We start from the raw sequence: 21,757 nt of genomic DNA, 5'->3' as shown, positions 1-21,757 counted from the left end.
CTGCTTCCGCAGGTCCCCCAAGGTCTGCAATCGGCCCTTCTCCACAATCTTCCTCAGGGTCCAGTCACCTCTTCTCGTTGTGCAGCGTTTTCTGCCACACTTTTTCCTTCCCACAGACTTCCCACTGAGGTGCCTTGATACAGCACTCTGGGAACAGCCTATTCGTTCAGAAATTTCTTTCTGTGTCTTACCCTCTTGCTTGAGGGTGTCAATAGTGGCCTTCTGGACAGCAGTCAGGTCGGCAGTCTTACCCATGATTGGGGTTTTGAGTGATGAACCAGGCTGGGAGTTTTAAAGGCCTCAGGAATCTTTTGCAGGTGTTTAGAGTTAACTCGTTGATTCAGATGATTAGGTTCATAGCTCGTTTAGAGACCCTTTTAATGATATGCTAATTTTGTGAGATAGGAATTTTGGGTTTTCATGAGCTGTATGCCAAAATCATCCGTATTAAGACAATAAAAGACCTGAAATATTTCAGTTAGTGTGCAATGAATCTAAAATATATGAATGTTAAATTTTCATCATGACATTATGGAAAATAATGAACTTTATCACAATATGCTAATATTTTGAGAAGGACCTATACACACCTGTTCAGTTAGTCGTCGCGGAAACATTCTCAAACCAAGTCTTGTTTTTTTGATCATGCCATGCCTGTCTTGCCTGCCCGTTTGTTTTGTTCCTGCCTCCTGCTGTGAGTGAGTTTTTGTTATTAAACCTTTTTTTTCCACTTACCATCACGCTGCCTGCTCGTCTGCATTCTGGGGTCCTGTATCTCGCAAACCGTAACATAAGTGATTCATTTGTTATCTATATTCTTGATGAAACTTACTTTTCTTTTATTCTGTCCTGGGTTTTTTTTTTAGGTGGTCTTGAGCAACCTGAGTGTAACTTCCTCAGATGACTCAGTACAAGTGTATGTATTGCATAACGTGAAAGCACATGTACTTTAACAGCCATAATTACCCCCTAGCTCAGGCTAAATCTCTAAGTGACTAAAATAACTGAGTGTGTTTGTGCATTTAATTTGTTTAATTTAGTCTCTGATAACAATTTAAATTCTAAAAACAGGATGTATAAACATATAAAACCACAAATTCTTTTTTTTTTAATCTGTCACCCCTAATGATAGTAGGTTTCAGCCAAAAACAAATGACAAAGATGCCTTTTTTTAATTTGATAAGAATACATGTTAAAAAGGATTAGCTGATATGTTAACGATAATTTTCAAGTTGCAACTTTGTGGTCAGAAACGAACCATTGAGGAATGGTCTTAGTCTGTTCTGGGTTCAGCCGTCTGCTGGCTCTCTCTCAGCCGCTCTGAAAGGTGGAAGCTAATACCTGTTGACGCTGTCGTGTGCTGCCTGGACGCTGATGTCTATCTGCAGGACGGTCTTGTAATCCACGTAGGCCTTTTTGTAACGCTCCAGTGATTCATAAGCCATGGCCCGCCGCAGGAGGGGCTTTAGGGAGAACGGCTGCAGCTCCAGGGCTCTGGTTATTATAATTAGACAGAAGTAGACAAGAACATTGGATCAAGACTGAGGCCCCTGCAATACATGCAAGAGGAGAAATTTATGTTCATGTATCTGAAATGAGGGTCACCTCATGTTCGTGCGCTTTTTTAAGTGTCTATGTTACTTAATATATTACATATCAGTATAGATCTCTGCAGTTTTTTGTGGAATCCTATCCTCTCTGGAAACACATTAAGTGTTTTAGGGGTTGTAATAGGGTGGTTCCCACAGAGAGGATGTTCATCTCTTCTAGCACCTCATTAAATGATTGGGATCAGCTACTGTAGCTTCTCTCGCATCTTGTGGGATTAGGTGTTCTTGGTTAAGAAAGAATGTTCTTGCTCACCTCGTGCAGTCCTGTATGCAGTCTTGACTATTGCCGTCTTTCAGGTAGCACGCTGCTCTGTTAGAATACAGAATACATAGATCCTCAGGACTATCGATCCCTGCGTGGAAAGAGACAATTTTAAAAGAACAACCTATAATCTATTTAAATACCCAGGCACACCAACTACACAGCCCTACCTCTCAGCTGTAGCGACTACAGCTTTCAAAGGTTTGAATGTCACCAATTATTTTACAATGTTCAGACATTAACAGAGTTTACAGCACAAAAGTACATTAGAAACATGACAGTAGCTACTTTTATATCAGCCTCAGTGCTTTGTGTGCATGTTTTAATAGTGGATTCCCTTACTGCTAAATTAGAAAAATGTTGGTTTGATTCTGTGTTATCAGGGTGACAAATAACATAAAAGCTTGTTGTTTTTCCATGTTAGTGGGACAAATGCTAATCCATCCACATGTACCTTTTATAACGGTATTCTTTGGCATTAAATCCTCAACGTGACTGCTCCAAATACATTTTTAGTCATTGTGGCCAAAAAGCTCAGTCTTTGACCATTAAGCTCTCCTTCAGATGCATATGGTTTCTCTATATGGTGAGCTGGAAGACACTGACTTTAGAGAAGACGCTTTCATAATGCATGGCGAGGTAAAACTGGTTTAAAGGTGGAAGTGATAAGTTTGAACCTTGTTCCCTACTGTGTTGTTCTGTTCTTAATCATCCTAACCAGTTTCCTTTCATCTGTGTGTGACAGTTTGGGCTAGATGATTGGAAAATGGACACAGTTTGGTGTTCCAGCTGGACAGTGATCCTAAAAACAGATTAAAACTGGTTTTGGAAAGGATCAAGCAGCATTGAATATTTTCTGGATTGACCTAAACCATAGTAAAAACTTGTAAATAAAGTTGAAAAGCTGGTTTTGTGCCATAAGACCAATCATTGTTGAGCCTGAAGCTTCTAGATGCCTCAGAAAGTGTTTGGTTTCTCTGCAACAAGACATTTAACCAAGTAGAGGTTTATGTAGATATCTGAGCCTGCATTTATAATCTGATCATGTGGGGTTTAAAGAAAATGTGTAATAAATCAAGATCCATAAATGTATTTATTTTTTTAAAGCAATTCAACCCTGTTATAAACAACTGAAAAGCATGCTTGTCACACCACTTTTAGGTTTGGAGTTTTTCTTCTCAAAGTGCAATGGCCTCTATAAACCTGCCAAAGTGCTTCATTTCCTATTTTTAGTAATTTTCTTTACATTTCATCAGTGCCAGAGGGTTAGGAACGTAAGCTTGCATTTTATAGACAGAGCAACATTCTTCTGTTGCACTAAATACCAGCAGCTTGCCATACCAGCTCTTCAAATCAAATCAGATTACAAATAATGACGCAGCATGGCAGCAATGATGCCTCAGCAAATCCTTTCTGTTAATGTAACAGTGGAGATTGTCTAAATGATGAGAAATGAATATAGCATTTATCATCATATACATTGGTCAAATAGGTGAGCCAAATCAACTCCCTTAGGGAGCCTACATATGAAGAGATATATGCTCAGTGGTGGATGAGCCTGAAAAGCAGCAGCTCTCTCCCTCCCTCCTGACTGTTCAGGCTCTCGCTTCCTGTAAAAATTATAGCTGCAGTCCGACAGATTCCATTTCACAGTGAGTGGTTAGTGGTCATGTGACTTGGACAGACCAAAGCTGAGAGGCTTAGCCCAGGCTAAAACAGAAACGCTGTCCCTACACTACACAACAGCCTATCGGTGACGCAGTGCTCAGGGCACAGAGTCATTAAACGCACTGTGAGATAATGAAATGGATGTTCTTGAAACAGCTCCAACTGGAGCTGACACACGAGAGCATTTCACATCAAACAACTGAAAATGATCTTATTTAATGAAATGCTTTCATTCAGTAGATTCTGCAATAGGAAATCAAAGAGAAGCACCAGCAGTAATGGCTGACAGCTCATGACCTTTGATTTTCAACCACAGTGGTCACCCAAAGTCTTAAAGGCACTGATAATTAAACACGCAGAAATGTGTTCAGCCATTTATAGCGATGAGTGGGCTGAGGAGGAAACATGAGTTGGTTAGACTCTGACTCATTCTTTCGTGTTACTACCTGTTTTTCACACAGAGGTTTTGATCCTGTGTGCTTGCTGGTAACTGATCCTTAAAGTTTACTTCTCAGACACTTCTGTATTTACATGCCACCTGAGATTCTAACAAACAGAACACTGTCAACAATCAGAAACTCACCTGAATCTGTGTAGCCCTGAATGGCTTGTGAGTATTTCTCTAATGCATCAGCAAACTGTCCATTTTTAAACAGCAGGTTTCCTTCATTCTTTAGCCGGGAAAGGTGTGGAGGCAGGGCTCCGCAAGGGGTATCAAGATTGACACTTTCTTCTGCTTTGCCCCCACCTGTAGCCCCCTTAGTGCCACTCCTCTTATCACCCTGCACTGAAACTGTCGAACCCCTCTTGCTTGATCCATTAGCCACCTTTGACTCCTCGGTGACTTTGTATTTATCTGAGGCTCCCCCTTTGCCCCTCCAGGGCCCATGGTGCGAGTTGCTGGACTCACTGTGTGGACCCCCGTCCCCTCTGCTGTGGGGCTTTTTTTGAGCGTTTCCCATGTCTCCCCTTTCAGCAGGAGCAGCTGAGCTCTCCTCCCCTCCCACAGGCTGGCTAGGTTGAACCGGACAAGCTAGAAGGTAGAGGGAGAGAGACAGAGAGACACCCACAGGAAAGAGTCAGCAGTTACGTCAGAGCAGAGGGGGAAGGGTTGACACACACTATACTTCAAACAGGGAGTCCCAGGAAACACTAACTCAGAGCAGTCAATTTGAAAAGCTCTTGGTGGGGGAGGAAATTACTCACATCCACTTATTATAGATCACATAACCCTGAGGGACAAGAGGAATTTCCTCTACCTATAGTACTTATAACTTGCTATTATTAGAACCCAGTCAGATTTTCTGTGTGTAATCACAGAACAAAAACAAAGCACACCCTCTTTCAGGTCTGTGTTTTACGTATCAGAACATAAAAATGATTTGATCTCTACCAGGTTCTAAAATTACCCCACAATGTATTAAACAAGGTAGAAGCAAAGATGAAAAAATAAGTACACCCTCATATCCAAGAGCTTCATCAATAGCAACACATTCTTGAAGTAATCGTTTTCAGTCTGGCTTGATCTATCTCTCATATTGGAGGAATTATGTCTCACTCTTTATAACATTGCTTTGGTTCATTGAGGGCATTCATTATTGCACAGCTCCACAGCATTTCCATCATGTTGAAGTCTGTATTTCAACTGGGTCACTGCAACACACCGATTCCAGCCTTGAAATAGACTGTTGTGTATTTGCTACTGTGTTTGGGTTAATTGTTCTGTTGAGCTTCAGCTGTTGGACAGATGGGCCCACATTTGACTGAGTAATACTTTGGTATACAGAGTTGTTCATGGTCAACCACAGATCCTGTGGCTGTAAAAACACCCTGTGTCCATCATGGCCAAACATCTCTACCTAGATCTCATCTATCCAAAGTACATCGTTGTGGGTCATTCGTTTCATTGTGCTGTATTCTCTTTAGAGAGAAGAGACTGTCTCCTGGCAACCCTTTCAAACAAGCTATACTTGTTCAGTATTTTCCTAGATGTACTGTTATAACTTTGACATTTAACATGTTACCTGAGGACTGTAGAGTCTGAGAGTTTTTTTTATTTTTAAGTGCCGTTAAACATTGCAGCATCTGAGCTTGTGGCGGATTTTTTAAGAGGTCTACTCCTGGGAACTTCGGTAACAGCCTTAGATGTTATCCGCTTGTGAATATTCGTTCTCACTGTCAAATGACGGACTAAGCAGGTAGTAAGCAAAAATCATATATTATTAGTACTAAGTCAGTCATACACAATTAAGCCCAACATTTACCAGATTTAGATTTAAAGTCTAATTCTGTCAACATGTTTCTTCTTTGTCTTCTGATGGCAACGAGGTCCTCCAACCTCAAATACTCGGTGCTCATCACAACAGAGAAACTGAGCGATTGACACAACTTTCATATTGTTTTATTATCTCTTGAGAGATGCACGACACCATTCCCTATCAGAAACAAAATATTCATATAAAACTTTATTTTTAAATGAAAATATTTAAAATCTGCCAAGGGTGTAATTTATTGTTTTCAGGGGTTGTAGTTATATTACCTATGTTTAGATTATTCTTTTTTGTACCTAATGCAAAATGTGTCTCCTTTTTTCCACCCTCTCTAAATCTCTTTTGAAAAAATAGAAATTGGTGCACATTAATGGTGTAAAGAAAAACATTTGACTGGACTTGAACTGTTTTACAGAAAAAACGATATTTAACAAATTATTTCTTCATTTTAATCTATCTCTAGGTGTTTATGTTTGGCATCCTGAATAATGAATGCTGGAAACGTTTTCTTTAAAAGAGAAAAGGGAGCATTTAATGCTCTGTCTAGGTGTGGAAATCTGTAACTCAAGGATACTGGTGATTTTGTGAGGCTTCAGTCTTACCTCTTTGCTCCTCCTGTTCTTCTAACTCTTCAATGAGGATTTTTTTGCCCTTGCTTTGCTGCTCTGGTAGACAATCTGACAGCTTCCTCTCAATTTTAGACAGAAGTTGCTGAACAAAAATAATGAATGCATTAGAATTTATCAACAACAAAAACCAAAGAAATTTCTTAATGTCAACAGAAACAAAATACTGATCTAAAGAGAATACGTTACGTATTATATTCTTGGGGAAAAAAAACAGGTTTTTCTCAACTGTTCAAAAAGGACATTTGAGGGAAAAGGAAAGGAAAAAAACACACAGTTTTCCATTTTACCTGGCCCAACTAAAACAGCACTCCAGTCACTTGCAAAATGACTCAAATCCCTTGAAGTTTTCCACATTTCAACACATTACAACCTCTGTGGTATACACTTGTATTCAGCCACCCTTCAGTCAATACTTTACCAAGGTTCCACCCCAGTCTCAACTGTTTTACTGCCTCTAAAAGGTTTTCTTCCATGATTATCCTTTATTTGGTTCCACCTATCTTCCAACAAATTTTGATCATGTTCCCTGTCCCTATTGAAGGAAAGTATCTCTGCATGGTGCATGTTTTAGGGGTGATGTGCAGTGTTAGTTTTCAACTACACATGGTGTTTCACATTCCAAAGATTTGGTCTCAGCTGACCAGAGAACTGTATTCCAGTTATCTGCTGCCCCCCATACATGGATTATTAGAAACTGCATAGTGCAGTAACTGCCATCCCTGACCCATCTGTTGGCTTCCTTACATTACACACAAGTGGACTCTTTATGCAGCGTAATATTGCGTACGATAGCTAAATATGGCTGAATATAAGTGCATGCCACACTTTTCAAATTTCAGTCATTTTCTACCGCTTATTCCATAGTGGGTCGCGGGGAAGCTGGTGCCTATCTCCAGCAGTCTATGGGCGAGAGGCAGGGTACACCCTGGAACCCTGGCATGCACGGGGAGAACATGCAAACTCCATGCAGAAAGGCACTTTTTACTGCAAGGCAACAGTGCTACCAACTGCGCCACCATGCAGCCCAATTTCAGATCCAGATTTGCGTTCTTATTATTTTGTTTCATAACTACGTACATTTCATCCAACACCCATTTTCTTTAACTTGTTCTAGCTGCAGTAGCATGTTTATAAGGTCCTAGTGGACAGGAACAAAATGAACATTCCTCATCATTCTGTCACCTACAATTGCTGTAGCATTGTTCGGCTCTTCCTGAAGCACCATTCTTAGATCTTCAGAGGCCATTTGAAAGTTCCCCATATGATTGTGAACAGTAGCGCGACGCAGCAGGGCTGATTAAAAAACAAATGCATCATACAAAATACAACAATTAGAAATCAAAATTCTTATCTAAATCAGATTAGGATTCAAACATGTTAGCAGATCCACCATATTACACTTCTTGAAAACAGAAAGCACCTTTTTTATTCCTTGGTTCTAGCTCAAGCACCTGCTGACAGTCCCTCATGGCGTTGTGCCAGTGCTGGAGGTTGATCTCTCCCTGAGCTCTGTTGTTGTATGCACTCACAGTGGGTAAAATGGAAAGGCTCCTGTAACAGGAGTGAGCAAAAGAATTGCTTGACAACAAGGTAAGTACAAACAGTTGAACCCAGAGGTTTATATACCTTGTATAAAAAGACATGAACATTTTTTATTACTTTTTCCTGTTTTAGGTCAGTTAGGAATACCAAAGTTACTTCTATTTGCGTAATGACTGAATAACAGGAAATAAATATTTAGAGAATTTTTAAACAGGAAAAACCCTGTCTGATTTAATGTCAGACAGTAAGAAAATAGATTAAGTGTCTTTTTATACAGTTTATGTAAACTTCTAGTTTCAACTGTATCTATTTACAGGAAATTTTTTTTGAAGGAATCAAATCTGATCCCCCAAAAATATATCTTTTTACATAAACAACAATACGCTATAAAAAATCTTCTCGAAGGAAGAAGTTCTTCATAAAGATGTTTGGAGAACCTGACCTGGAGTAGTATGCGACCGCCTCTTCGTAATCATTTGCTCTAAAAGCTTCATTTCCCTTATCTTTTTCACGATTTGCCAAAAGGAACTTCTCCTGTTGCGACAGCACTGGATCACACACATCACACACACACATTCATCACTTTGCAGTTTCCACAAACAACACATCCTTTCCTGAACACGGTACATTACATGAGGCGTCCACTGCTCTCTTGATGTTGGGATGTCCTGTGTTTAGAATGGCTGGTGGGTCATTTTTTAACACCCCATCCACCTTGTTACATTCCTCTTCCACATCGAACCTGGAAATAGAAAGATTTTTGGCCAATCAAGACCCTAGAGCAGCGTTTAGTATTTAACTGGTATTGAATGTTGTTTATTCATTACATCTAGAGACAGGATTATGTGTTTCAGAGCGCCTGCAGATACTGTAATTATGCATTCTTTCTTCAAAGCATAACAAAATAGCTCACTTGTCCCACTCTTGATAATCACGAGGAAGAACATGTTTTGAGGAATTTGTTCTTTGTTTTGGAAACGATTTCTGCAGCAGAAAAAAACAGTATATTAAAATGATTTTTCAGTTAAATCTATGTGAAGGATTATATATTGTAAATTGTTTAAAAAGGACTTACCTCGTTAAGTGGAACAAAGAAATTGGAACTTCTTACAGGAGGTATTTTCTCTTTTAATAGGTCAAACACTGGCTCCTGTTTAAGCAAGGTTTCAGACTTTTTGGTTTCTTCCGCCCATGTCTGTGAAAACAAGTTCAGTAAAAGTCTGTATATGACCAAAAAATTTTGTTTATTAAGGAAAAAAAAAAAAAAAAAAAAACACGCTACTGTGTATCATACCTTTAAGTCATCCATGATTTGGTCCCACTCATCTTTAGAGAAGCTGGCTTCTGTGGCGACGGGGGTTTCCTTCCTGAGAGCTCGACTTTTAGGGTTCAACTTCTCCAAGTGACCTTCACAGAACTTGATCAGATGGGGATATATGCCCTCTTCCCCAGACCTTCACAGAAACGAAGCCCTCAGTTATTAGACTTTAAATTCAATCAGATCTCCTTCAGAATTGGTATTCTATTGTAAAGTGACCCATTAATAAAGCCAGCGTTGCCAACTTTTGAGTGAAGCATTTGGCCTGGGGTGATGTGCAGTCGTAGTGCATTTGGTCATACAGGTCTGTTTAAATAAATGTTGTTTTGAAAGTAGGACCACCAGCTATATCATAATGTATAGCATTGTTGAGGTAAACTAACAATGGAAACCACCAAGGTGCTCTCCTTAACCCTGTCCTCTGTAAGACATCACCTTGAAATACGCACACAGCTAAAATGACTGAATGGTTTTGAATACAAGAAAGAGTTGTAGTATGAATGGCAAATGGACTGATTTTATTTAGCCATACCAACCACTCAAAGCTTTTTATGCTAGAGCCACATTCACCCAATCACACCCACATTCTTACACCCCAGATCAGAAGGAAACGTGGGGTTAAGTGATCATCTGTGATCTCACTCATGCCCAGCAGTCTTTTCTACTCAGTCTTTTAAGAAGAGATTCAGTCTAATGTATAAAACATCAGTACTGCGGAACAGCTTTTATTCTGAAGAAATCAGGATGTCGTGTAATGTCAAAACCTATTATCTCCGGTGTTGCACTGCTGCACAAGCTGTATACGTATTTACTTAACTTTTACATTTTGTACAACCTTTTAAATGCACCAGTACATAAAGTTCTACTATTTTTTTGTCTCATGTCATCAGTGTTACCTAAATATCGTGACTCTACTATGCTCTCAGTTCTTGACACAGATTTTTCCTGCTGCTTTCCAGCTCATCGGGTCAGAATAATACCACATCTTCTCTGTGCCTCCTCATAGTTTGTAAATCTTCCATGCAAATAAACTGCATGGAAAAGAACTGAGGGTGTATTCACACCAGGAAAGTCCTTTGGTCCACTTGTTTGGTCCGGACCAAAAGCTAACTTTATTTTTTTCATTTTGTGCGGTTTGTTTTCACATTGTACTCTTTGCAAGTGAACTATTACTTGTAAACAAAGCCACGAGGGTGACTATCATTGCTCCCATTGGACAAAAATGACGGGGGCGGGACAGAGCACAGACCCGGAAATGTAGGAAAACATCTGTAGACGTGCTGCGTGCAGCACCTCTGTTCTGCATAATTGTGCCATTATTACAGCTGCAATATAATTGTGAGGGTGAAGAGCAGCTCATTCAACACAGATTTTAAGACGTTCCATTTATAATGTCGGAACCCCGTGGGAGAATGCGTGCTGAACGCCGACGTTCTCTACGTGCTGTGTCCCACAACAAGCCAGCAGCGTTGCTAAGCAACACACAGTTGATCAGGTATGATTACCTTACAACACACACCTTTGCTACCGGCTACGGTGGCTTTTTATGTCCAAAGAAACGTACGCTTTTTGTAGTTGGTTCGGATCGGGGCCGGTTTGTATTCAGACCATAAGCGAACCGCACCAGAGTCGGACCGAGACTATGGGGTAAGAACGCTGTCAAAAACAATGTGTATGTAAAGACGGAAATGTGTTCATATTAGTCAATAGTTGTGCATAAGTAAAATCCAAAAGAGGTATTGTATATTTTCTCTATAAGAATACAAAATAAAATGTTACAGATTCAAGAAATTACAAACACAAAGTTCAAGTTTACAGTTGTTGTTTATTCTTTATGAATACAATATGCTATAACATTTTATGAATACGATTTATTTTCTATGAGAATACGAATTTACATCAGCGGTGTCACGTGATCTCAAGCTCAGAATATAGTGGGTGGAGTTATACAATGATGGACAGTAGGTGGCAGTATGCACCTCTGAATTTGTTGCGAACCGCCAGTAGAAGAAAAGAAGAAGAAGCAGCAGCATTAGCGCCAAAACAACGGACCAAGAAACTACGGTACAAAGCCAGGTAACGTTAAAAAGTTTATATATGTCTTAATGTCGTTAATATATGCTCTTGGTTCGTCATCTTGGCGCTAGCGCTGCTTCTTCTTCTTCTCTTCTTCTGCTGGCGGTTCGCAACAAATTCAGAGGTGCATACCGCCACCTACTGTCCATCATTGTATAACTCCACCCACTATATTCTGAGCCTGAGATCACGTGACACCAAGTCGCTGATGTAAATTCGTATTCTCATAGAAAATAAATCGTATTCACAAACTGTTATAGCATATTGTATTCATGAAGAATAAACCACAACTGTAAACTTGAACTTTGTGTTTGTAATTTCTTGAATCTGTAACATTTTATTTTGTATTCTTATAGAGAAAATATACAATACCTCTTTTGGATTTTACTTATGCACAACTATTGACTAATATGTACACATTTCCGTCTTTACATACACATTGTTTTTGACAGCGACCTTACCCCCATACGTGACCACCTCAAAAAGTGGGTCTCGGTCCGGTTGTTTGGTCCGGACCAGGGTTCGCTTGAGTGTATTCACACCTGCACAAAAGGTCCGGACCAAGGAGGGAAACGAACTCTGGTCCGTTTAAAGCGGTGTCCCAAGTGTGAATACACCCACACTAGATGCATGTGTCGGTAACCCCCGATGAAGTAATCGATGGATGTACTATTTCTACCTACATTCTGCAATAATTTTAATAACCTGTGTTGTTTTATTGGACATTGTAAATGTAAAGCCACAATGACTTTGTTTTGATAAAGTGTGTGTTTTTATTGTAATTTATCCCTTTGTTTCTATTATCACAATATTAAAATGTCACTTTACAAAGAGGAGATTAACGTTGGCAAAACTAACAAGAAATACAGACAATCTTAGTCCACAAAATGAGGTCTATTTTCATCTCAATTTTCTAATTATTTTTCCTCTTCAGTGGAAATTATAAAAAAAAAAGAGAGGGTAAACACCAAGAACAGAAAGGAAAATACATATTTGCTGAAGATATAAAAAAGCATTTGACTTTGTGTACAGCCAGCTCAACTATAAGAACATTACCTCAAAATTCTCAATATCTTCTCCAGATATTTTACATCTTTGCACTTTTCAATGAAGTCATAGTCCAGGTGCTCCACAGGGACCTTTGTACTGAAGTCAGTGGCTGGAAGAGAGAAAACTGCGTCGCCACTCATGGCTGAGAGAGAAGAGAATTTGACAAAACTCAGTCGTCATGTTGAAACTATAACACAATAACATTGCATAAGGGTTGGTAGAGCAAGCAACTCTAATAATAACAACCTCAGTAACAAAACTGGTGAATTATTAAGCTATTTGTTTGAGGCTCCGCCGTTTATCCAGCATATTGAACCACGTCTGCCTTAAAGTCGTCCCAATAACACCTCCAATGCAACCGAAGTTTAAGCAAAAAAGCGACCATACCTGCTCTCTGTTTGACCAAGGCTCGATGAGGACACTGTTGCTATGGTAACCACCCGCGGAAGACGGGTCGGAAACACGTGACTTTCAACAGAAGGCTCGAAATTTGAAAGCGTCGACCGTGACTGTGTTGGCGAACATGCAACAGCTGTAAAATGGTGGAAGCTACGGTCTGGAACCGAACCTGAGGAAACAACGCGGCCTTTTACAGGGTAAGCGACACAAATATATTATTAAGAAATGTGTGGTTCGCTTCATGTATGATACATTGGTAAAATGAATTTTAGATGACTGCACCTCGTCAAAAAAAAAAAAAAAAAGAAACACTACAGTAACATCTTATGTTGGCTTACTGTGTTTGGACTATCTGTACTCAGGTGTATTTGGGCCATGTTAATTGGTCTGCCGTCATGTCTGCCGCAGCTGAAGGGCTGCTTTAAAGACCTTTGGTTTCTGTGTCTATTTTAAACATATGGCAACACACAACAAGCTTCAGTTTGGCGGTTACAGCTGCGCTTGTAGCGGCATCAGTTCACCCGACGGAGGATTTAAATGGACAGCACCAAGCTCTCATGGCAACGCTGATGAGCCAGCTGGACCCGAACCAGCTGACTCTTTTTCAGGTTGAAGCTAAAATCTGTGACCATCTTTATCTCACGCCTCCATCCCTAATTCCACCCAGAGATGCCAGTCTGTCATGACGCTGACATATGAAGGCCAGGGTTCCTACGCAATCTGGAAACTTGTGGAAATTTAATTAAGCACGGCATTTTCCTTATCTGGGTAAGTTTGGAACAAAACAGTGTGTTTTAAAAATGAATTTCTACTCTGTAAATCCACTAGAAATTTAATGAGAGCCATCCAGTTACAGTTTGTAGAAGTGTGGACTTTACACATGAAAGTATGTAGGAACCCAGGTTTTCAGCTAAAGTTTGGCTTATTTATTGACCAGTCAGTGCAGCACATTTCAACATTTCAGCTGTTTTATTTACATTTTCATCATCAGGTCACTTGACAGCCTTTCTTCTCTTGGAATCCTTGTGTGGAGCACTGAGGGCTCGCAAGAGGAGCACAATGCAGTGCACTCCTACGTCGAACGTCATCCTACAGAGCTACAAAGGCCAACGATGTTATGAGGACTGCTCTGACAGCGGATACTCGGGTTGGTTCCAGAGCCCAAGGACCATCACAGGAGTTGACTTCTCTGGGTTTTTGTCTCCATCAGAAATCAATGAAACTCCTAAAGAGAACCTCAGGCTTCCTGTCACCCCTAAAGAACAGAGCAAAGAATCTGTTCGGGTTTTGGGCAAAGACACCAGAGAAGCAGCATCTGTACTGAGCTGGTGTGAAACCCCTAAACTAAACAGACGGGGTACCTTTCAGCGCCACAAACTTCTAACATCCAAACCCGCCCTAGTCAAAGATGACAGCACAGGATCACCGTTCACCACAAATGCAGAATCCTTTTCGAGTAAGAGATCTGAACACTGGCTCAGTGCATCATTTGACTCTCTGGATTTTACAGCTGGTGGGGCAACAAGCAGTTTAAACATGGGCCAAGATCTGGCGTTGTCTGGCAGGAAACGGCGCATTCTCTTCACACAGGTGAGGACATCCACCCATGAAGATGGCAAACTCAACACTTACCCCCTCCCGTCCTTTGAGGGAAGTGTTTTAATCACAGAAGCAGATTTCAGGGAGAGCATTTCAGCTCATGAAATTGACAAATTGTTCCCCTCCATAACTAAAGAAAACTTTCAATCACCAGTCAGCAGTGAAACTGATATTCTGTGTGACCGTACCGGAGCTTTCTACACTCCATCGTTTACCCAAACGCCTAAAAATACCACGTAAGTCTGCTTTTCTTTAATTACTCTTTCCTCTTTTTGTGTTTTTCCTTTTTTTTTTCACTTTTACAAATATACAAATATTAAATGGAAAAAAAACTGCTTGTCAGCCTAATCCTATTGAATGGCAAAACATCAGGTTAGTCTGTAACAGACAAAACAATAAAGCAGATAATACCAAATGGTGTTGATATCCATTTCTCTTCCGTTTAGCAACGATTCCTTTTTCATAAAGCTAGGCTTGTCAGTCCCCTAATATTAATACAAAGGTGTTTGAGGAACCAACACATTAGGTTAGATTTTGTGTCTTCAAAATTGAACCAAGTTCTTCAAAGATTTAAAATGGAGAAGCTGCTATAGCAGATTAAGAGGAGTTTCACAAACAAAGGTCAGAATAATTGTCTGAATAATTGTCATAATTTGAGTCTGAAACTTGTTTATAAATGTTTCATTAAATTTCTTGCTTGTTTCCTCCATGTTCCCCATCCTGTTCTGGTTAATGGCCTTTTAGATGTTGCTCATATTTAGATTTGTTTAAAGTTAGGAGTGTGTTCTTTCATAGTCTAATACCATCCTAATACAGTACAGTATCACACAAAAGTGAGTACATCCCTCACAGTTTTGCAAAATTTTTATTAAATCTTTTCATGGGACAGCACTGAAGATATGACATTTTGATACAATGTAAAGTAGTCAGCGTACTGCTTGTAGTGTAAATTGTCTGTCCCCTCAAAATAACCAAATACACAGCCAATAAACTCTAAACTGCTGGCGACAAAAGTAAGTATACCCCTAAGTGAAAATGTCCCAATTGTGCACAGTCAGCATTTTCCCTCCCCGGTGTCATGTGACTCGTTACTGTTACAAGGATCCAGTGTGAATGGGGAGCAGGTGTGTCAAATTTGGTGTTATTGCTGGAAGTTCTACATGGCGCCTCATGGTAAAGAACTCGCCGAGGATCTTAAACATTTGTTGTTCTACAAAAAGATGGCCTAGGCCATAAGAAGACTGCCAACACCCTGAAATTGAGCTGCTGCACTGTGGCGAAGACCATACAGCAGTTTAACAGGACCGGTTCATCATTCAAAGCCGGCCTTGCCATGGTCGACCAAAGAGGTTGAGAGTTGAGAGTTAGGAGTACAAAGACAAGTATGTCTAACCTACAGTCAAGCATGGTGGTGGGAGTGTCATGGTTTGGGGCTGCATGAGTGCTCCCATCTGTGGGGAGCTGCAGTTCATTGAGGGAACCGTGAATGCCAACATGTACTGTGACATACTGAAGCAGACCATGATTCCCTCTCTTCGGAAACTGGGCCACAGGGCAGCGATGCAACACGAAAACGACCCTAAAAACACTTCCAAGACGACCACTGCCTTGCTAAAGAAACTGAGAGTAAAGGTGCTAGACTGACCCAAGCATGTCTCCAGACCTAACATCCACCTATGATGTTGTCATGGAGGAGCTGAGGAGGATTCCAGTGGCGACCTGTGAAGCTCTAGTGAACTCCATGCCCAAGAGAGTTGAGGCACTGCTGGAAAGTAATGGTGGCCACATAAAACATTGACGCTTCAGAATTTTCTCTTAGGGGTGTACTCACTTTTGTTGCCAGCAGATTAGACTTTCATAGCCGTCTGATTTTGAGAGACAGCAAATGTACATTTTTATACTAGCTGAATACTGACTACATTGTATTAAAGTGTCACAAGTGTTGTCCAATCAAAGATGGAATAAAATATTTACAAAAATGTGAGGGGCGTACTCACTTTTGTGAAATAACTGTACTTCTATTTATAGCCAATGTCTATTGTTTATCGTCTCAGATGATAACTTGTCACTCTCCAAGGTTTGAGCTTCCCTGTCTGATTTCAGGATGGTTTTCTAGGGCTTCCAGCATATAGTCGATAGAAACTATATCTCTGTAGTTGCTACAGTATTAAATTCCTTAATGCTGTAAATCTTTATATTTCTGTGTTTTTGGGGAATCTGAAACCATGTTAATGTTACCCTCTTTTTAACTTTGGAACAGGTCTGTGTATGAAGACAGTGGTTTCAGTTCCTTAACACTTGATAAATCACAAGACTCCTCAGTGGACCACGATGGCTCATTCCAGGAGCTTCTCCTCCCTGCTTCCAAAGGAACCAGTCAGACCCCAAATCTGACTGATGGAAGGAGGCGCTCCCGTTTGCAGCGTCACCATCGCCTTTCTACTCTTAAAGAAGGTGGCTCTCAGTCAGAGGAAGACCCAGCAAATGGAAAGTATGAAGACCCTCCTAGATGTAGCAGCCAGTGTAATGATGATGTTTTTGCAGGTGCCACCCCTTGCAGCACAATGTCTGCTAAATGTTTTAATACTTTGGTTTCTACAAAAAATGACTCCCACACCCCGCTGAGCGCCACTTCATCTAAGCTTGAAAACGCAACACCTCACAGCACAGATCCTGCTTATCCTGCCATGACTCCTCTCAGGACAACCCCAGTCAATCTCTCTCTGACTCCAGCTTTGCAGCTAGTTCATGCTATCTGCCAGCACAAGGTTCAGATGTCTTCTGGTCAAAGTTTGAGTCTGAAGGACGAGTTGAAGTTCGCAGCAGCATTAACCAGGACTCCAGTGATGTTCAGGACCGCTATGCCTTTGGCAGGGCTGATTGGCAGGAAGATGGGCCTGGGGAAGGTGGATATACTGACAGAGCTGAAGAAGAGGAACCTCAGGCACATCCTGGCTAATATATTTAGCAAGTTGAATTCTGAGTGTCTCTACAGGTAATGTGTGTGTGTGTGTGTAATTTTGTCAAAGTAATTCAATTTATTTATAAATCCTGTGCCATTTCACAACAAATGTCTTCTCAATGTAGTTGTAAAATCCAAGTTATATACAGAGATTTGGTAAATTCGATCCAATCATACACTCAGATTCAGTGTCAAATACATCATTACAATTTGATCCTGATTATACAACCAATAACCATTTTATCATTTTAAGTCTTGATTAACTACTGTGTTTAATGTCCTAAATCACCATTTTCACCTTCTTTACAAACCCTGTTGATTTGAGTTTCCCATTTACCATTTTAGTGACTCATTAGGAAGAGTATACATTTAAGAAAATGCATACAAATAAAAATATTTGCCCAAATATATCCAAAAATCTAACTGTAAATTATGAAAATAAAGCTTAGCAGATTCTTAAGAAATAAATGTACAGCTCAAAAGTACAGTTTAAAAAATGGAGATCATGAAAGTTAAATGTTTTTACTCATTTCAGAAAGTGAAACTCTAATATCGATTCAATGCATAGAGTGAAAAACACTGCTCAAAAAAAATAAAGGGAACACTGAAATAACACATCCTAGATCTGAATGAATGAAATATTCTCATTGAATACTTTGTTCTGTACAAAGTTGAATGTGCTGACAACAAAATCAGACAAAAATCATCATTGGAAATCAAATTTATTAACCAATGAAGGCCTGGATTTGGAGTCACACACAAAATTAAAGTGGAAAAACACTCTACAGGCTGATCCAACTTTGATGTAATGTCCTTTAAACAAGTCAAAATGAGGCTCAGTATTGTGTGTGGCCTCCATGTGTCTGTATGACCTCCCTACAACGCCTGGTCATGCTCCTGATGAGACGGTGGATGGTCTCCTGAGGGATCTCCTCCCAGACCTGGACTAAAGTATCCTCCAACTCCTGGACAGTCTGTGGTGCAACGTGACGTTGGTGGATGGAGCGAGACATGATGTCACAGATGAGCTCAATCAGATTCAGGTCTGGGGAACGGGCGGGCCAGTCCATAGCTTCAATGTCTTCATCTTGCAGGAACTGCTGACACACTCCAGCCACATGAGGTCTAGCATTGTCCTGCATTAGGAGGAACCCAGGGCCAACCGCACCAGCATATGGTCTCACAAGGGATCTGAGGATCTCATCTCGGTACCTAATGGCAGTCAGGCTACCTCTGGCGAGCACATGGAGGGCCGTGCGGCCCTCCAAAGAAATGTCACCCCACATCATTACTGACCCACTGCCAAACCGGTCATGCTGAAGGATGTTGCAGGCAGCAGATCGTTCTCCACGGTGTCTCCAGACTCTGTCACATGTGCTCAGTGTGAACCTGCTTTCATCTGTGAAGAGCACAGGGCGCCAGTGGTGAATTTGCCAATCCTGGTGTTCTCTGGCAAATGCCAAGCGTCCTGCACGGTGTTGGGCTGTGAGCACAACCCCCATTTGAGGACGTCAGGCCCTCATACCATCCTCATGGAGTCAGTTTCTAACCGTTTGTGCAGACACATGCACATTTGTGGTCTGCTGGAGGTCATTTTGCAGGGCTCTGGCAGTGCTCCTCCTGTTCCTCCTTGCACAAAGGTGGAGGTAGTGGTCCTGCTGCTGGGTTGTTGCCCTCCTACGGCCTCCTCCACGTCTCCTGGTGTACTGGCCTGTCTCCTGGTAGAGCCTCCAGGTTCTGGACACTACGCTGACAGACACAGCAAACCTTCTTGCCACAGCTCGGATTGATGTGCCATCCTGGATGAGCTGCACTACGTGATCCACTTGTGTAGGTTGTAGAGTCCGTCTCATGCTACCACGAGTGTGAAAGCACCACCAACATTCAAAAGTGACCAAAACATCAACCAGAAAGCATAGGTACTGAGAAGTGGTCTGTGGTCCCCACCTGCAGAACCACTCCTTTATTGAGTGTCTTGATAATCACCAAAGATTTCCCCCTGTTGTCTATTTCATTTGAACAACATCATGTGAAACTGATTGTCAATCAGTGTTGCTTCCTAAGTGGACAGTTTGATTTCACACAAGTTTGATTTACTTGGAGTTAATCAAACTCCAAGTAAGTGTTCCCTTTATTTTTTTGAGCAGTGTAGTTTAAGCATTTATCGTTTCATTGTGGTTCACGGTTAATGAAAACCCAAAATTTAGTGTCAGAGAAAATTAAATTATGACAAAGTTAGAGCGCATTCATAGAAAGTTGCAACCAGAATAAGTGCAGCCTTGAGAGGATTGTCGAGCACAATCCATTCAAGAATTTGGAGGAGCTTCACAAGGAGTGGACTGAGGGTAGAGTTGGCAGATCAGAGTTACTCCACAGATGACTCCTACACATGGGCTACAAATGTAGCCTCCCTCATGTCAGGCCACTGCTGAACCAGACATCAGAACCTGACTGTTGTTTAATGGTCTAAAGTCCTCTTTTCAGATAAAAGTAAAGTTTGCATTTTATTTGGAAATCAAGGTCCCAGAGTCTGGTATTCTGAGAGCACTTCATGCTTTCTTCCAGCAGGACTTGGCACCTTCCTGCATTGCCAAAGGTACCAGAAGCTGGTCCAGTGACCATGGTGTTACTGTTCTTGATTGGTCACAAAATGGCCTGACCTGAACCCTACAGAGAATCCAAGGTATTGTCAAGAAGATGAGGGACACCAGTTCCAACAATGCAGATGACCTGAAGGCCGCTATCAAATCAACCTGGGCTTCTACTCATCAGCTGAAGCACAGGCTGATCTCCTCCATGCCATGCAGCATTGATGCAGTAATTCATGCAAACTGAGGCCCAACAAGTATTCAGTTCATAGAAATGAACATGCCGTTTTAGAAGCCTGGCATTTCTGTTAAAATATATATATATTTTTTGTAATTGATCCTATGCAATGTTTGCGTTTTCATCATCTGTAAGCCGCAATCATCAAAAGCACAAGAAACGTAGGCTTGAAATATTTAAAAGATTGAGCTTCACTTTCTGTAGCTTTTGAGCTCTGCTTGTATAGAACTATGTAAACCTTTGAATACATCATTAGACTCATTGGTCTTTATTTGACAGATGTGGTCTAGTTTGCAAAAGTTGGAATGAAATTATCCAGCAGGACCATCAAGCTAGCCTAAGGAGAAGAACCTACCTGAGTGAACTAGAGGAGGCTCTGGAGGTAGTTATGTGAATGTAGCTACAGCTTAATCCTGGTCAGTCACAAGTCTTATAATATTGTTACCAGTGATGCAGCTTAATCTCTAAGTAATGATGTATTGCTTTAAAATGATTTATAAGATGGGTTGTTGTTCATCACTTCAAGCAAAAAGACTTGAAAGCATGACCAAGATCAGTGTTTGCTTAAAACGATGAAACCAGTATTTAGTGTGAAACCATTAATGCAAATGAAATATACCAGTACTGTTGCTTGTGATATTTAGTGATCTGTTTGGTGTCGTCACAGCATAGTGTGGGTGTCCTCCATATCTCTGAGGCAGAGACCAGATCAGCTCTGCTCAAGAGGTCAGCCTTGAAGAGGATTCAGGCCCGGTCCAGAACTTCTAGCTACTGCACCCCACAGTCGGCAAACAGCACCTTGACCCCATCAGAGCATGGCACTTTAAGCACAGGCAGCAGCAGCAAACAGGAAAAGTTTATGGAGGTGAGCTGTGAACAACTCGGTGAATTTTCTAATTGTTGTAAAATAAAGGGTACATTTTGAATAGTTTGGAAAATCTTTAGTATAACTTCAATTAACTTTCTTCCAGGTTGCCAAAACCCTCTTTAGTGATCAGAGCCTCAAGCCTTGCCCTAGATGTCAACATCCTGCAAGGTGTCACTCAGTGAAAAGGGAGGGTGTGTGCAGCAGAGGGGACTGTGGGTTTCAGTTTTGCATATTGTGCTTGTGTGCTTTCCATGGCTCCAGAGAATGTGGAAGTCAGTCGGCAGGCCGTCGCAAGAAGGACAAGCTGCTTCCAGGAAGTGTTGAAAGCAAGCGAAATGTTCGAAGACTGTGAATGAAATGTTTGTCCAGTCAGTGTGTCACGTGGAAGTCACTGGAGCATTTTAAATCCCAAGTAACAGAAATATGTTATTCCAACTCTTTGTAGCAAATTTCTATACAATGTCTATTCTAATTAATGTATTTACTTCAGCAATTTTCTTTTCTTCCAGCACTGTTTTTTAATTATGTATATTGAATAGGTGCTGATGTGCTTTTCTTTGCGTACTGTAAGAATTTTTTTTTTGTTTTTTTTTTTGTTTTTTTTTGAGTTTGAAGTATTTAGGTTTTACAATTGTGTGTCCAGGTTGCTTTTAGAATAAATTACATCATTTTTCTAAA

At 40.8% G+C, this 21,757-nt stretch overlaps 2 protein-coding genes across 7 annotated transcripts in view; one reads left to right on the top strand and one right to left on the bottom strand.

Annotated features, from left to right (window-relative positions):
- The window catches only part of spag1b (sperm associated antigen 1b), a 22,262-nt gene extending 9,309 nt beyond the window's left edge, over nucleotides 1–12,953 (bottom strand). The window contains exons 1-13 of the mRNA XM_047362141.1: nucleotides 12,813–12,953; nucleotides 12,432–12,567; nucleotides 9,276–9,435; nucleotides 9,057–9,176; nucleotides 8,895–8,965; nucleotides 8,614–8,723; nucleotides 8,424–8,529; nucleotides 7,860–7,990; nucleotides 7,626–7,732; nucleotides 6,413–6,521; nucleotides 4,124–4,573; nucleotides 1,864–1,963; nucleotides 1,342–1,494 (exon numbers count right to left, since the gene is read on the bottom strand). Of these exons, the coding sequence (XP_047218097.1) occupies nucleotides 1,342–1,494; nucleotides 1,864–1,963; nucleotides 4,124–4,573; nucleotides 6,413–6,521; nucleotides 7,626–7,732; nucleotides 7,860–7,990; nucleotides 8,424–8,529; nucleotides 8,614–8,723; nucleotides 8,895–8,965; nucleotides 9,057–9,176; nucleotides 9,276–9,435; nucleotides 12,432–12,565 (1,751 nt within the window). The 5' untranslated portion in view covers nucleotides 12,566–12,567; nucleotides 12,813–12,953. The remainder of the gene's footprint in view (nucleotides 1–1,341; nucleotides 1,495–1,863; nucleotides 1,964–4,123; nucleotides 4,574–6,412; nucleotides 6,522–7,625; nucleotides 7,733–7,859; nucleotides 7,991–8,423; nucleotides 8,530–8,613; nucleotides 8,724–8,894; nucleotides 8,966–9,056; nucleotides 9,177–9,275; nucleotides 9,436–12,431; nucleotides 12,568–12,812) is intronic.
- Nucleotides 12,883–21,757, top strand: fbxo43 (F-box protein 43). 6 transcript variants are annotated; one of them, XM_047362148.1, is made up of 8 exons: nucleotides 12,883–13,021; nucleotides 13,492–13,592; nucleotides 13,816–14,659; nucleotides 16,681–16,877; nucleotides 16,968–17,418; nucleotides 20,491–20,593; nucleotides 20,879–21,076; nucleotides 21,183–21,757. In XM_047362148.1, the coding sequence occupies exons 3-8, from the start codon at nucleotides 13,884–13,886 to the stop codon at nucleotides 21,429–21,431; spliced, it is 1,974 nt and encodes a 657-aa protein (XP_047218104.1). In that variant the 5' UTR covers nucleotides 12,883–13,021; nucleotides 13,492–13,592; nucleotides 13,816–13,883; the 3' UTR covers nucleotides 21,432–21,757. The 6 variants fall into 6 exon arrangements, with proteins under 6 accessions (XP_047218104.1, XP_047218103.1, XP_047218099.1 ...); XM_047362147.1 differs by having other exon boundaries at nucleotides 16,684–17,418; XM_047362143.1 differs by having other exon boundaries at nucleotides 16,681–17,418.

Source organism: Girardinichthys multiradiatus, chromosome 3, assembly GCF_021462225.1.
Source record: "Girardinichthys multiradiatus isolate DD_20200921_A chromosome 3, DD_fGirMul_XY1, whole genome shotgun sequence".
NCBI lineage: Eukaryota > Metazoa > Chordata > Actinopteri > Cyprinodontiformes > Goodeidae > Girardinichthys > Girardinichthys multiradiatus.
The sequence above is the reverse complement of the archived record's forward strand: the minus strand, read 5'-3'. Positions and strand labels throughout refer to the sequence as shown.